Source organism: Magnolia sinica, chromosome 10, assembly GCF_029962835.1.
Source record: "Magnolia sinica isolate HGM2019 chromosome 10, MsV1, whole genome shotgun sequence".
NCBI lineage: Eukaryota > Viridiplantae > Streptophyta > Magnoliopsida > Magnoliales > Magnoliaceae > Magnolia > Magnolia sinica.
The window spans coordinates 26,476,268-26,492,710 of record NC_080582.1 but is presented as its reverse complement, the minus strand read 5'-3'; the positions used below and the strand labels follow the sequence as shown (position 1 = coordinate 26,492,710).

Sequence of the window (16,443 nt, the reverse complement as noted above, 5' to 3'; positions counted from 1 at the left end):
CAGTGGTGGCTAGCCGACCTTGTTCAAAGATACGAAGAGAGGAGATCAGAGAAAGAGTGAGAGAGAAGAAAGAGTGCGGCAATGGTGGCCATGGCGGCCACTACTGCAGCTAGCCAGCGGCAGTGCCCTTGCCGGCAATGAGAGAAATAGACAGACAGAGAGAGAGGTGGGCTGTCCGTGGTGGTTGTAGCTATCATTGCTGACACATTTAGAGTTTTTTGAGTTATGAATAGAATTTTATTGCAAAAGCTTGGCAAAGACAAGTCAAAACATACAAGGAAAAAATTACATTTAGAGATTTTATTTTAATTAGAAAATGGGCAGAAGACGATAGATAAATAAAAATAAAAATAAAAACATTATAAATTACAATATATATATATATATATATATATATATATATATATATAGAGAGAGAGAGAGAGAGAGAGAGAGATTTAAATGGGAAAAATCCCTGCGTACCACGGGCAGCCACTTTCTCGCTCGTCGATGCTGCAGGCATCGAGATCCAGTCAATCTCGACTGGCTTCAGAATCTCCAGTGAGCTGGCACAATGTATCAAAAGCCCAATTGACGTCTTCGAAGAACGGATGTTGCTTTATCTCCATAGCTCCACGCTTATATGCCAGCTGATGCAGCAGACAATCGGCAACTCTGGGAAGCGGAGTGGCTGGCACACAGTATTGAACAGTGGAGCCCGGTTAGCTGACCCCTTGAACAGGGTCTTGCCAAACGGGAGCTCGTACAGAAAGATCCCGCATGTCCACCAATCTACAGCACTCCCATGGCCTTCACCTTTGATGATTCCGGGCGCTAGGTACTCGTGTGTCCCTACAAATGACATGGACCAGGCCCCAGTTGTCTCAGCGATGAGCTCAGGCAATAGGCTTACTTGGTTTCCTATTTCATTTTTCGGTTTCCGGTCCTTCTTGGACTTGCTAGAAAAGAAGAGGGGGCCAGAGCAAGTGGGGGCTGCCACACATGATGGCTGGATACAGGGGGGTTTGATGCACGCATGCTGAACACAGTAGACGGGGTTCTTTCTCAAGGGATCAGAATCAATGGACAAAGATTTGACAAGTGTGGGGCTGACAGCACAGCGGAGAGAGAGGTCAAAGTTGGACAGCATAATGTGGCCATCTTCTCGGACAATGACATTTTTGGGCTTCAGGTTATGGTAGACAATTCTGAGCATGTGTAGGTACTCCAGAGCAAGGAGAACCTCTGCTACATAAAACCTGCATAATAGACAAAACAGACACCAAATCATGAATAAATACAACCACAGACTCCATGAGATGTTCATGCATTCATTTATGCAATGCAGATTGGTTAGATGTTTTACAGGTTCGTATTGGGATTGCTAATCCCACATGCATGTGTAAAAGCAATGGTCCGAAACTGCACGCAAATCATGTGGAATATCAGAGCCAGCAGTCAGGTAGGTTCCACTCTCTAGGTCCCCCGGTGCAAAAGTCATGCCGATGCTATCAGGTGGGCCAAAAGAAATGGATAGGATAGCCTCCACATTTAGCTATCCATTTGTTTTGTACACGTGGTCCAGCAGATTAGTGGACCAGCATGATTTTGTGCCAGGGCATCTACAATGGGGCCAATCTGATGCATATCAGATGTTCCATACAAACACCTGTACAACACCGCCCATCCACACACCAGTACAAATGCAAATATGGAACATATATGCAATTTCCAAGCTTTTCATCAGGTTGGCCAACATCGATATCCTGGCCCAAACAAGCAGGAATTTCATCTCATAGGTGGACACTGGCCCACCTATGAGTTAGAGCAACCTGATTTTTGGGCCAGAATATCTAAACCATGTCCTACCTAAGGAACCATGTAGATCTTGCACACATATGCCATATTGGCAGGTGCTGCGACAACCTGAAGTGACCTTTTCTTGTTTATATTCATCTATACAAAGACATTGCCTGACATAAAATCAACGAAAACAGAAAATGTCCTCTTTGATGAAATTCACATGTTTCATACAAATTTATGCCATAGGTCTTGCAGGACAGTGTCAGAATCAAACATATCGAGATGAACAGGTTTGCTCCAATACATCTAGACTCATTGCGATGTGATACATCGGGATTTTATCCTTTGAACCTGGATCATCTTTTAATGATCCAAACCATTTATACAATCAGCCTCAAATTGTATACTAGATAGACAACAAATAAAATCTCTTATATTCGATTATTTCAACCATTTGAAATTTGGGTCTTTTGCTTTGAAAATAGACAATCACCATAACCTTTGTGTAATCAAAGGGTTAAAATATTCAATCCAATAAACTTTTTGGGCATCCCCATCCAAGAGGAGTCCGTCACCCAAACGGTTTGGTCATTAAAAAACCTAATTTCAATGGATAAAATCCCAACATATCATATTGCACTATGCCGGGTTGTATTTGAGCAAACCTCCAAGATTAAAATATGACAAAAAAAAAAAAAAAAAAATCCAATTCCAGCATTTTGCATAACAAGGACAAAAGATGGTAATCTGAAGTCAAAGTGGGATCCACATGAGAAAAGTGACAGCTATTTCCAGCAAAAACAGAAGTACTTGACAAGTCAAACTAAGGAAAAGTATAAGATGGCTTGAGATGCTTGACTTTATGCACAGCCTGAGATGGAGGTATCTCAAGCATGTCAAGTTCAACAAAATGGAGGGAAGAAAAAAAAAAGTAATTTCATGGATGTAGTAGGTCAAAGTAGGAACAAGAAAGGCCAGCCAATTGCTCCACTACCAAATATCATTACTACAGGGTCCCTCGGTAGTTGCTACTGCAAATCGGCACATTATTAACCAAGAAACACGGTTGTGAAACATTGTGCAAAGCATTAAGCGATGGTCGAGAACAATATCTAATAGATTAGGGTCCAAAAGGCATCGTTTAGTTGCTGTTCTGAATGTTTTCCTATGCTTTTCAACTTAGCTTCTGGGGTCTATGATTGGGGGTTGCATTCACTCGCTGTAGACCAGAGACTCCAAAGTAGTAGTTGGTGTTCAGTTAACTGAGAGGACCAGCATGTGATCTTAGTCTCTTTAGAAAGGGTTCTAATGGATAGGATACCCAACAAAAAAAATTTTAAAAAAAAATAAAAATAAAAATAAATAAATAAAATAAAAAATGAAGTTATTTTAAAATAGAAACAATTCCTCAAAGTTTTTGATTAGAAGGGGCAAAAAACTATATAAAACAAAACAAAAAAAGAACTACTTAAAAGTAAAAGACAAAAAGAAAAGAAAAAGAAATCCCACTATCTAAGCAGAATGTTTTAGGAAAGATAAAAAGAACAGAAAAGTTTGCAATGACTTGAAGACATTTTAGAGCATCAATAAATTACACAAATTCATGATGAAAGGAAGACGAGATGTTTTCCTTGTTTTTGGGACTGCTTTATAAACAGTCTGATCAAATAAGAAAAGCCCAAGAATGTAAAGCAGAGCATAACTGTTCATGTTGACAAGTAATATGACTTCAGTGCAGAAGCCCAATCAATTATTCCAGCATCAAAATTGGCACTCATGAGGATCTTGGGCTTGGGCCTAATGCACATTCTCTTGAACAAGAAGAATACAGGGATCTTTCTAAAGTACATGCATCTAAAAGAAATTTTGACCACTGCAATAAGTGTGAAGAAATTACTCCTTATCCACGTGCACATTCCTCTTCGTGCACCCCTATGCTTCTAGACATGCGAACACTCTAATCACCAACTAGATTCAACTAGGGGTGCAACTCAAGCAGGTTGGGCCAGATTGAGGGTCAACCCGAATTCTAACCTGAGGTGCGCAATCCGAACCCAACCCAAATTCCTCCATATTCAAACCAACCCAACCGACTCAAATTTGCTCGACCCGAACCCAACCCAATTTCAGATCAAGTTGGTGTTTTCCAACTGAACCCAACCCAACCTCGGGTTGGGTCACTCCGATATAGGTTGACCCAACCACTTTTTGTGGATCACCCTGAAGAGCTCATATTGATCAAAGGATGTTCCAAACATTGGGATCTCTTTTTATAACCATATGTTTGCTGCACCAAGGATGAGATGGTTATGGTCATCTTATCAACATGTTTCCTTGGAGACAGTTTGATGCAGGACAGTCTAAACTAGAATGCATGTGTGAGCACAAAAATGATCCAGTGAAATAAACTAAGCAAATCAATTGAAATATTCATATTCCACATCATAGTAAAGATAATAATAAAGGGAACATGCAATGGTTGCAGACCATCATCACAATCCTGCGGTACCGTATTCAAATCATGCGTGGATTGGATGCGGCGAGGGATGGGACCTCCCGATCTTGCATGGTTTCAATCCAACAATCAATGCAGCTTCTCCAGTCCAGGAAATCAAAGGATTTCTGGAATAAGGACGGCTGAAAAATCTGATAGAGGGTTGGGATCAATTCTCAGATTTTTAAGGTCAGTAGCAAAAAAGAAAAAAGACTAAGCATAGAAAGAGAAGAAGAAGGTTGGAGGGCTAGAAATAGAAGTTAGAAGAAGAGGAGATTAGGGGAAGATAAGAACTTACCACATAGAGAAAGGGGAAGGAGGCACCAAGCTTTCATTAAAAAAATATCATCAGATTTAGGATAGAGAGCACCATATTTATAAAATTCGGATTTAAAAGGAAATGACTAAAATACCTCTATAACAAAAGTAAAAAAAAATAAACGCACAAAACAAAGCTTAAAAAATAAATAAAAAAAAAAAAAAAAATCATGCGTGACAGATCAATCTTCTAACTCATCCTACACGTGTGTCCTCCTAATGTGGGGCATTCAATTAATCTAAGGACACGTGTAAGGTCTTCAAAATCATCCTTAGTTTTGCAATTAACCGAATCTTCAAAATCATCATTTAGTTGTGCAATGAACCATATCTTCAAAATCATCCTCGGTTGTGCCATGAACCATCATCGAGCCATAAAGATGTATTTGTCGACCACCTTCGTCTTTGATAAACTTTGAAGGGTTTGATGTTCACATCAACTCCCCTCGAGTGAAAAGAACTCGGATCCGACGAGTTAAAACTTTTGTGCGTCTCGAGAAGGTCTGGATCAATCCATTGTAGTTTCACTTCTGTAAGCCACGTGGAATCGGATGGTGGCTTGTTCTTCCATTTGACAAGGTACCTTTGGAAGCCCCCATCTCGTGTGGAAACAATCTCCTCATCCACTATCCCTTCAATCTCTTCCTTATGGTCAATTGATGGTGGAAGGGGTGGAGTGGGCTGAGAAGTAAAGTCAGAAAGTGGTCAAGGGTGGGAAGAAGAAACAATGGAAGGGTTAGAACAGAGGACTAGATCTTCCACATTGATCGTCGGATTTATTCCCATTTCAGGTGGAAGGTCTACTCTGTACGCATTAGACCCAATTTTACGCAATACTTTGAATCGTCCAGTACTGCAAGCTTGTAATTTCTTAGCGGAACCCGGAAGAAACCGCTCTGGTCTAATCCTAACCATTACATAATCCCCTTCATTAAATTTCGTCCACCTACTATGTTGGTCAGCTGAACATTTATAATTATCATTACTCGCATTTATTCGTTGTCTAACATGTGCATGCAAATCATGAATGTGTCATGCAAATGCATCGGCTGACTCATAAGATCTTTGGGTAACTGACATGGGTAGCAGCTAACAAGTCTATAGGCATCCGAGGTTTGTACCCACTAACAATTTCAAATGGACTCAGACCTGTAGATCTATTGACTGAACTGTTGTAGGCGAACTCAACTATGGGTAGAATCATATCCCAAGTTTTCACATGTTCACCCACTAAGCATCGTAAAAGGTTTCCAAGGCTACAATTAACCACCTCAATTTGGCCATCAGTTTGGGGGTGGTATGCAGTAGAAAATTGCAAACGTGTTCCCGTCATGCGCCATAGTGTCTTTCAAAAATAGCTGGTAAATCTGACATAACGGTCAAACACTATGGTCGCCATTTGACACGTTCTACACTATCCTAAAATTTTAGCAACATCTCGCTTGAGACTTGGCCAGTAGAAACGATCCTCTATGAGGGCAATAGTCTTATCGCGGCCAAAGTGGCCAGCTATCCCTCCCGAATGAACCTCCCAGACAAGGAATTCATGGAGGGACATACGGGGAATACATAAACAATTTCCTTTAAAAAGGAATCCATCTCTCAAAACAAAATCCCCCGCACTTTGCTGATCACTCGAGAGTGACCTATACCCCTAAAATCTGGACATGTGGGGTACTCATCTCTCAGTTGCTCAAAGCCGACAACTCCTACACTCAAAGAATTGAGCAACGCCACTTTAAGGCTAAGGGCATCGGCCAATTTATTCTCTACTCCGGCCTTGTGTTTCAAGATAAATGAATACTCTTGAAGGAACGCAACCCACTTAGCATGCCTTGGGTTAAGTTTCTTCTGAGAGTGAAGATAACGTAAGGCCTCATGATCAGAGAATAAGACAAATTCCTGCGGTAGGAGGTAGTGGCGCCAATGTTTCAAAAACTGCACTACCGCATAGAATTCTTTATCATAAGTAGAGTATTTTTGTTTTGCCTCATTCAGTGAATCTCACTGAAATAGGCAACAGGATAACCCTCTTGACTCAGGACTCCCCCTATACCAACACCAGATGCATCACACGCAACTTCAAAGACTTTAAAAAAGTCAAGAAGGCGCATGATAGGAGCTTCGACCATCTTGCCCTTAATTTCTTTGAAATCCTTAACTGCGGCATTTGACCACATAAATTCTCCCTTCTTCATACACTCTGTAATGGGAGCCATAATCGTGCTAAAACTCCTAATGAACTGACGATAGAATGTGGCTAAGCCATGGATGCTTCGCACTTCATGGATGTTCTTCGGTTCAGGCCAATCAACTATGGTTATGACTTTCTCTGGGTCTGCACTCATCCCTTCTGTTGACACTAGAAACCCTAAGAACACAACCTGGCTGGACATGAATGAACATTTCTTAAGGTTAGCATATAATTTCTCCACCCTAAGGACGCTACAGACCAACTTCAAATGTTCAAGGTGTGATTCTTTAGTGGTGCTATAGATCAAGATATCGTCGAAGTACAGCACTAAGAATTTTCCCATGAACGATCTCAAGACCTGGGTCATCACCCACATGAAAGTGTTAGGTGTGTTAGTTAAGCCAAAAGGCATGACCAGCCACTCATATAGCCCATCCTTCGTCTTCAAGGCTGTCTTCTATTCATCACCGGGGCATATACAGATTTGGTGATACCCACTCTTGAAATCTATTTTGGAAAAAATGGTAGATTTAGCCATCATGTCTAACATGTGATCAAACCTAGGTATGGGAAACTTATACTTGACCGTGATTTTGGAGATGGCTCTATTGTCCACACACATGCGCCAAGTGCTCTTTCTTAGGTGTCAGTAAAGCGGGTACGACACACGAGTTTATGCTCTCCTGGATGAAACTCTTTCGCAAGAGCTCATCTACCTACTTTTTCAACTCTGCATGCTCTGCAAGGTTGATCCTATAGTGAGGAAGGTTTGGTAGAGTCAACCCAGGGACAAGATCAATGGCATGCTGGATGTCCCTCATGGGTGGCAACTCATCAGGCAAATCCTCAGGGAATACATCTCTATACTCCTCTAAGACCAAGGCTACCTCGTGGGGTAACCCTACTGGTACCTCTAGTGTAGCCTCTCTAGCCACTAAGGCATACATCGTAGAATCCTCCTCAGTATCTCTTTCAAACTCTTTATCTGTGATGATGTGGAGAGACTTGGGTGTAGATTTCCTCACTTCTTTAAACTCACTAGCCTTCTCACCTTTCTTCTGTGCAGTGTTTTGTGGTGGCATAGGATTAATTTTGATCTGCTTGTTGTTATGCATGAAGGTACACGCATTAGAACGGCCGTAGATCGTGACGTCATTATCGAATAGCCACGATCTACCTAGAATGATGTGACCTACATCTATGGGCAACACATCACACCACAGGAACTCCTTATAAGACCCAAACTCGATGGGTACAAGACATTGACATTGATGGGTACAAGACATTGATGGGTGATAAGAAGGAAAGTCTTGTCTACCCATGAGACTTTGTACGGGTCAGGATGAGGGGTGGCCTCTAACTTTAGATGGCCTAAGGTGTTAATGAAAATTACATTCTGGCAACTCCTGCTGTCCACTATCGCCTTACAATTTTTCTCGCCACACATGGCAATCGTGTAGAAGATAGTGTTGTGACGCCGGTCAACACTACTTATAGTCTGAGCTAGCACACACCTGACGACTACTAGTGTGGCATCATCACCCACCCCATCCTCATCCTCATCACTCAATGATCCTATGGGCTGATATTCTTCGACTTCAAAGTTGCCCTGATCATACTCAATATCCTGGGAATCGCCTATAACTAAGGCTTTTCCTTTGCTCTTAGCAAGACACCGAGTTGCAAAATGGCCAATATTTCCACATTTGTAACATCGCACATTCTGTCCTCCACTTGGACCAGCACCAAGGACGCATTTTCCCTTGTCATCCCTAGGCCTAGGCAGAACATTCGCCTACGCCCTAGGTTGATTACCAATGTTGGGTCTAGTTCCCCGAGAACCAGTCCTAACATTAGAGTCTCGGGAACCGAACCGTCTTGTGACAGGAGTATTTAGATATTGCTCTAATTCCTGCACCACTTGGTACATATCGTCCAAATCTGTCACAGGACGAGCCCAAAGCTCACGCTGAAGATCTGATCAAAGGCCTGTCTTGAAACGCGTGAGCATTACTAGAGGGTCTTCCTCAATGTCACACCGCATCATAAATTCCTCAAATTTTGCAATGTATTCCGTGACAAGCATGGATCCTTGGCGTAAAGATTGTCATTGTTCCAAGAGCTTCTGGGTACTTCTCTCTTAGGATAGTTTTCATCTCGCTCCATTGAGCAACGGGAGCTCCTCCCACCTGTTCAATCCTACGCTCATTATTGGTCCAATACATCTTCGCTTGCCCCACAAGCTTCATTTTGGCAAACCGCACTTATCGGTTCTCTGACATCTCATGCCGCTCAAAATAATGATCCGTGTCAACCAAAGTGTCCCAAAACGGTTACGTATCGACCGTAACGGCTGATACGTAACGGTGACGGTGGGAACCGTTACGCGTTTCGGGGTCGTATCGGCCGATGCCCGATTTGTACACATATCGGTAACTTCTTTTTTCATTTTAAGCTCTGTTTTTGCTATTTTTTTGAAACCTCTTGCTTTCAAACTGTTTCTCCCTCCCTCTACTACTAATTTCAACCAACCTTGGCTGGGTATTTGAGATAAAAACACATTATATTACGGATTTTGTTGAATCAAAGCTCGGTGGGCCATTTTTCAGAAATTCGTCAAAAATGGGTATTTATACTTTTTTTAATATGTTTTGTTGTTTTAATCATGTCATATGATGTGTTAATCATAGTAGAACATGTTAATGTGCATTTTATAGATTTGGGGTGCCATCTAATATTTTTTTTATATTTTTTCCTATTTACGCATGAATTTTGGCCCTTTTTTTTAAAATTCGAAAAATCAATTTTTAATAGTTGTTTTGTTGTTTAAATCATGCCATATGATGTGTTAATCATAGTAGAACATGTTAATGTGCATTTTACAGATTTGGGGTACCATTTAATATATATTTTTATATTAATTTCTATTTACGCATGAATTTTGGCCCTTTTTTTTAATTCGAAAAATCAAATTTTAATGGTTGTTTTGCTGTTTTAATCATGCCATATGATGTGTTAATCATAGTAAAACATGTTAATGTGCATTTTACAGATTTGGGGTGCCATTTTATATATTTTTATATTTTTTCTATTTACGCATGAATTTTGGCTCTTTTTTAAAAATTCGAAATATCAATTTCTAATGGTTGTTTTGTTGTTTTAATCATGTCATATAATGTGTTAATCATAGTAGAACATGTGAATGTGCATTTTACAGATTTGGGGTGCCATTTAATATTTTTTTATATTTTTTTCTATTTACGCATGAATTTTGGCCCTTTTTTTTTAATTCGAAAAATCAATTTTTAATGGTTGTTTTGTTGTTTTAATCATTTCATATGATGTGTAACATGTTAATGTGTATTTTACAGATTTGGGGTGCCATTTAGTATTTTTTTTATATTTTTTTCTATTTACGCATGAATTTTGGCCCTTTTATTTAAAATTTGAAAAATCAAATTTTAATGGTTGTTTTGCTATTTTAATCATGCCATATGATGTGTTAATCATAGTAGAACATGTTAATGTGCATTTTACAGATTTGGGGTGCCATTTAATATTTTTTTATATTTTTTTCTATTTACGCATGAATTTTGGCCCTTTTTTTTTAAATTCGAAAAATCAATTTTTAATGGTTGTTTTGCTGTTTTAATCATGCCATATGATGTGTTAATCATAGTAGAACATGTTAATATGCATTTTACAGATTTGGGGTGTCATTTTATTTTTATTTTTATTTTTTCTATTTACGCATTAATTTTGGCCATTTTTTTTAAAATTCGAAAAATCATTTTTTAATGAATAGTTTGCTAATTTAATCATAGAATTTGATGGGTTAATTATAGTAGAACATGTTAATGTGCATTTTACAGATTTGTGGTGTTATTTTATAATTTTTTTCTATTTTCGAATTAGTGACTTTATGTTTTTATTTGCTTATATTGGACAGGTTTTGCCTTGGAGCTTCTTAGGATTTAATTAGAACATAAAATCATCTTTATTAGCATAGGTCATACACTCATACTCATATCTAATTATCTAGTATCTACCTAAACCTAAAGAAATGTCTGGGTTTGGCCAACAACAAGTGAGGATATTGGATGGCAACATTGTGAGAGGGTTGGTGGTACTAGGCACCAAATGAAGTGCAAGTATTGTGATAGACTAGTGACTAGTAGAATTACCCGTCTCAAACAACATTGGCATATTGAAAGGGTCAAGTTGCGCCATGTAGTAGAGTACCGAAAGAGATAATGCTTTTAATGCAAGCTAGTCTGGATGAGTCGAAGGATAAACGTGCTGCTATACAAAAGAAGAAAGATGATATTTTGGATGCAGCTTGACAGGAGGTGTTTGGTCCTGAATATATGGGCGTTCGTGATGAAGATATTATTGATTTTGACAAAGATTCAGATCGAGAAGTAACTATAACTAGGAGAGAGAGCTTGTGTCTAGCTCGTGAAGAGGAAGAAAGTCGCCGCATGTTTGGCACGCATGGGTCAGTGCGTGATACAGGGGGGGCAGTAGAAGTGGGAGTGGTGTGCAACTGGAAGTGCAACTGCTTCTGCAGGTGGGGGTGAGGGGGGTAGGTTTGGTGGGTTACGACGTGTGTTTGGAAGCCGACGACAGACATCTTCACATGATGCCCCTATACGTTTGGATGAAGAAGTAAATGAGCCTAGGAGACCCTCTATTGATCCAATCCTGTTTAGGAAAGAATCAACTAAACAAAAGAAAATAAAACAAATATGGAGTAGAACTTCCGTTGAGAAATTAGGTAGAGCAGCAGCAAAGTTATTTATACATGCCAACATACCTCCTAACGTAGTCAATTCTCCATATTGGCAGGTGGTAATTGATGCAGCAGTAGAAGCAAGTGAAGGAATAAAACTCCCACGGCTAAGGAGATTAGGGGGGAATGGACAGATGCAGAGTATGCGGATGTGAAAGTATACGTGGCTACCTTTAAACTTGTATGGCAAGCCAGAGGATGCACAATCATGTGTGATGGTTAAATTGGCCCAACCAGACGCAGCATGATCAACTTCATAGTGTACTGCCTCAGAGGCAACAAAAAATTCTACCTATATTAATGGACTAATCGATAAAGTTGTGGACGAGATTGGAGAGGAGAATATAGTGCAGATTGTGACAGATAATGAAGCAACATATAAGCTTGCAGGACATATGTTGATGGATAAGAGAAAACATCTTTTTTGGTCACCATGTGCTGCCCATTGTATTGATCTTATATTGGAAGATATTGGGAAGAAGAAGAATGTTAAGGAAATGGTCGAAAGGGCAAGAGAAGTGACGACGTTTATTTACAACCATAATCAAGTAGTTGGAATAATGAGAAAGTTCACGAAAGGACGAGAGTTGTTGAGGCCTGCGGCGACTAGATTCGCAATAAACTTTATAGCATTAGAGAGTTTATTCCAGCATAGGGGAGAGTTGAGTGAGATGTTCGCTTCCCGAGAATGGCTCAACACAAAACATGGGAAAAAGACATCAAGGACACCGGTTGAAGTTGCGAACACCATACGAGACAACAAATATTGGAAGAAGGTCAAGTCGATCCTAAAGGTGATGGAGCCACTAATGAGGTACTCCGTCTTGTTGAAACCGACGAAGCACCTATCATGGGCTTCCTATACAATGCCATGGATAAGGCAAAGTTGGCAATTCAACGTGATTGCAGAAGCTGGGAGTCTTATTAGAGGATGATCGATAGGAGATGGACAAAACAACTCCATGATCTTCATGCAACAGGTTACTATCTAAATCCTAGGTATAGATATGCCCAATCATTTGTTGAGGATGATGAAGTTCGTGTCGGGCTAAAAAATGTGATAAAGAGATTAAAGCCTGACTTAGATATGCAAATAAAGGCGTTGAATGAATTAGATACATTTAGAAATCGCCTTGGTAGCTTTGGAGATGCTCTTGCACAGTATGCAGTATCTAGGTTGCAACTGGCCAAATGGTGAATTAATTTCGGAGAGAGTATGAAGGCTCTCCAAAAAATTGCAGTAAAAGTTTTAAGCCAGATAACATCTTCATCTAACTGCGAAAGGAATTGGAGTTGTTTTGCGCTTTTTCATTCAAAGAATAGGAATAAATTGCAAACTAGAACATTAGATAGACTTATCTTCATGCACTACAATATAAAACTAAGAATGCGACGACATCATAGGAGCATTACAGCTGTCGATGACGGAGACTACTATCCAATAAATTTGGACAATATTTATGATGAGGATGACCCACTTCTACCTTGGTTGGAAACAAGGGAAAAGCAAATTGAAGAGTATAGTGAAGAATTGAAAATTGATGACCCAGAAATACGTAGAGCGCAACAAGAGAGTCGTGCGGATGTGTTGGACCCAGTAAGAGGGGCAGTGTTTATGCCAAGTAAGGGTACGGCTCAAGATCAACAAAAGAGTACAAGCATTGGTATCCTGACCATGTGGGATGATGGTGATGATGACCCTCCTGCCCCTGGTGCTGGCACTTCTGGTGTTGCTCAGCGCCCTATACAGCCATCTAGAGATAGCGATGCCGATGAACATCGACGAAGTGGTACACAAGATCGGACTTATGAGTGTACCGAGTCACGATACAGCCAGCAAGAGGAGGGTACATCTAGTGGTGCACCGGGTCCGAGAGGTCTGGAACATCAACAGGCTCATGGTCTTGGTTATTATGATGGATATTCTTATGGTCAATTGGATTATGATTATGATGGTTATACTGAGTCTGTTCCATCACATTCATGTTGGAGTAGCCCTCCCGATCAATATCCATATGATTATAGATATCTAGATCCAAATCCAAGTTACTCATCACAGCAGACACACTCTCAATCTTAAGATTCTCAACAGCCTGAGTATGGGCACCAGTATGGCTATTCGACGGGCACTAGTGGATATCCTTACTCGGGGTCAGAGTCGTTGCGTAGTCAAGATCAGTCATCCTCTGGTTTCGTTGATCTAGTATTTCCTTCTGGCACTAGATATTATGGATATACAGCACCTACACCTATTGGACAGCCTCAGCCTGATGGTGACGATGATGATGATGATGTGGAGGTCGAGCAACCACAAAAAAGCAGATTTTCATTTTGGTGGTGACTTGTGATTGTGAGTATATATTTGTATTAAGGTAATTATTTGTAGCAAACAGCTCACAGAAGTATTATCGCAAGAAGCCATGCAGTCATGCACACACTTAACACTGCCGAACTTGTATTTAAAATAGCTCCCCTGACAACCAATCAAGTAATCCTTGATTAAGTTGCAGAGGAGTATGTCAGACACTACTAATTTTATTTTATTTTAATATTCTTGACTTGAGGATGACAGGTTATAGACAGGAATCACAGTCACGTGCACAGGTACGTTCGAGAAATTCCTCAAAAATAATTGTAAACACCTAATGTAAGATATTTTCATATTATATTCATTCTAATACATCTATCATTGATAGTAGATAGTTGGAAAATTAAATATATGAATTTTGTAGTCAAATTCAGGTTATCTGGTTCATAAATTCATCAGACAGTCCGATACAACTTCTCACCAAAGAGTGGACCGTTACACCACCATAAACATGTTCCAATTTATAAATGAATGCATATTTGGAATGCTTAGAATATTCCGGATTTAATCCATATTTTTTTGGCAAAAAAAAAAATTGCGTCGTTACGGGCCGTTACGCCCCTGTATCGCCGTTACGCCCCCGTATCCGTATCGGTTTTGGAGGTCACCGTTATGCCAACCGATACCGATACGGGACACCTTGGTGTCAGCTAACTAATCAAGGAATGCCTTGGGGTCAAAGCGACCATCAAAGCTCGGGGCATTAATCTTGACATTCTTCATGGCTCTCTCGTCAGGATCAAAGCAGTCCTGATATGCCCGTTCTCTACCCACATGCCCATCATTGGTGGGGGTTTGTCTTGGGGCTAGTCCCTCACCAACACCACCTGCCTGCGACTACACATCTCGCCCAATAGTGGGGTTCTCCCTTTGGGATGCCTCTATTCGCTCAAGTCTAGCTTCGGTGGCGGTCAGTTTTCATTCGATAGTTTTGTTGGATGTCTCTATAGCAGTTATCTTTTAGAGTAATTGAGTGAGGTGATCGCTTAATTGCTTGTTACTCATGATGGGGTGTAGGCCAAAACACTTACCACTTTTAGTGGGCATATACCGAAAACTCGAACTCGATTTTCCAAAACTCGACTCTTAAGGTTTGAATAGACCTCAATATGGATGTATGATCGTATTTCTATATGATGTATGAATGCTGCAGATTTTCAGATTTAACTAGAATGAAAACACAAATCTAGAAATTCATATTTATATCTCACAGGACTGTGAATCTGAAAAAGCAGGTTCGCAATTTCTGTGGGATGTAGATATGGAATTATCTAAACAATCCTAGATGAGAAAACGGATGATCCAAAGTTCAAATAACTCGATCTAACAAAAACCATGCAAAACCTAAAGCTTTGATACCAAATTTGATGCATGACGGTCTAAACTAGAATGCATGTGTGTGCACAAAAATGATCCAGCGAAATAAACTAAGCAAATCAATTGAAATATTCACATTCCACATCATAGTAAAGATAATAATAAAGGGAACATGCAATGGTTACAGACCATCATCACAATCCTACGGTACCATATTCAAATTATGTGTGGATTGGATCCGGCGAGGGACGGGACATCCCAATCTTGCATGGTTTCAATCCAACAATCAATGCAATTTCTCTAGTCCAGGAAATCAAAGGATTTCTAGAATGGGGACAGCTGGAAAATCTGAGAGAGGGTTGGGATCAATTCTCGAATTTTCAAAGTCAATAGCAACAAAAAAAAAAAAGACTAGGCATAGAAAGAGAAGAAGAAAATTGGAAGGCTAGAAATAGAAGTTAGAAGAAGAGGAGATTAGGGGAAGAGAAGAACTTACCACAGAGAGAAAGGGGAAGGAGGCACCAAGCTTTCATTAAAAAAATATCATCAGGTTTAGGGTAGAGAGCACCCTATCTATAAAATTCGGATTTAAAAGGAAATGACTAAAATACCCCTATAACAAAAGTAAAAAAATAAACGCGTAAAACAAAGCTTTCTAAATAAATAAAAATCACTCATAACAGATCTGTCTTCTAACTCATCCTACACGGGTGTCCTCCTAATGCGGGACCTCCAATTGATCCAAGGACACGTGTAAGGTCTTCAAAATCATCATTAGTTTTGCAATTAACCAGATCTTCAAAATCATCATTTAGTTGTGCAATGAACCATATCTTCAAAATCATCCTCGGTTGTGTCATGAACCATCATCAAGCCATAAAGATGTATTTGTTGGCCGCCTTCGTCTTTGATAAACTTTGAAGGGTTTGATGTCCGCATCACAGTTTAGCCAAAGTCAAATTTACCATATGCACTATGTACTCATTATCAAACATTCTTCGATTCAAACCATCCAGTTTGTATGACATTGATCGAATGGGAAAATTCCTTTTGATCAAGTCTGCCAAGCGGTAACAACACACTTGCTTCATCAAATTGGTTTTACTAGGCGACCCCACTGGATTCCTTGAAATAGCTACATTGCAATCCCCTCAAATCAAAATGAACAACCATCAACT

At 39.9% G+C, this 16,443-nt stretch overlaps 2 protein-coding genes across 2 annotated transcripts; both read right to left on the bottom strand.

Moving 5' to 3' along the window:
* Nucleotides 1–598: 598 nt before the first annotated feature.
* LOC131217448 (serine/threonine-protein kinase D6PKL2-like) lies at nt 599–5,927 on the bottom strand. Its single transcript, XM_058212368.1, has 3 exons — nt 5,673–5,927; nt 5,178–5,275; nt 599–1,238 (listed from the first exon to the last, which is right to left on the bottom strand). The coding sequence occupies exons 1-3, from the start codon at nt 5,925–5,927 to the stop codon at nt 599–601; spliced, it is 993 nt and encodes a 330-aa protein (XP_058068351.1).
* Nucleotides 5,928–6,588: 661 nt separating this feature from the next.
* Nucleotides 6,589–7,870, bottom strand: LOC131217447 (uncharacterized mitochondrial protein AtMg00860-like). Its single transcript, XM_058212367.1, has 2 exons — nt 7,734–7,870; nt 6,589–6,982 (listed from the first exon to the last, which is right to left on the bottom strand). The coding sequence occupies exons 1-2, from the start codon at nt 7,868–7,870 to the stop codon at nt 6,589–6,591; spliced, it is 531 nt and encodes a 176-aa protein (XP_058068350.1).
* Between the last annotated feature and the right edge of the window lie 8,573 nt (nt 7,871–16,443).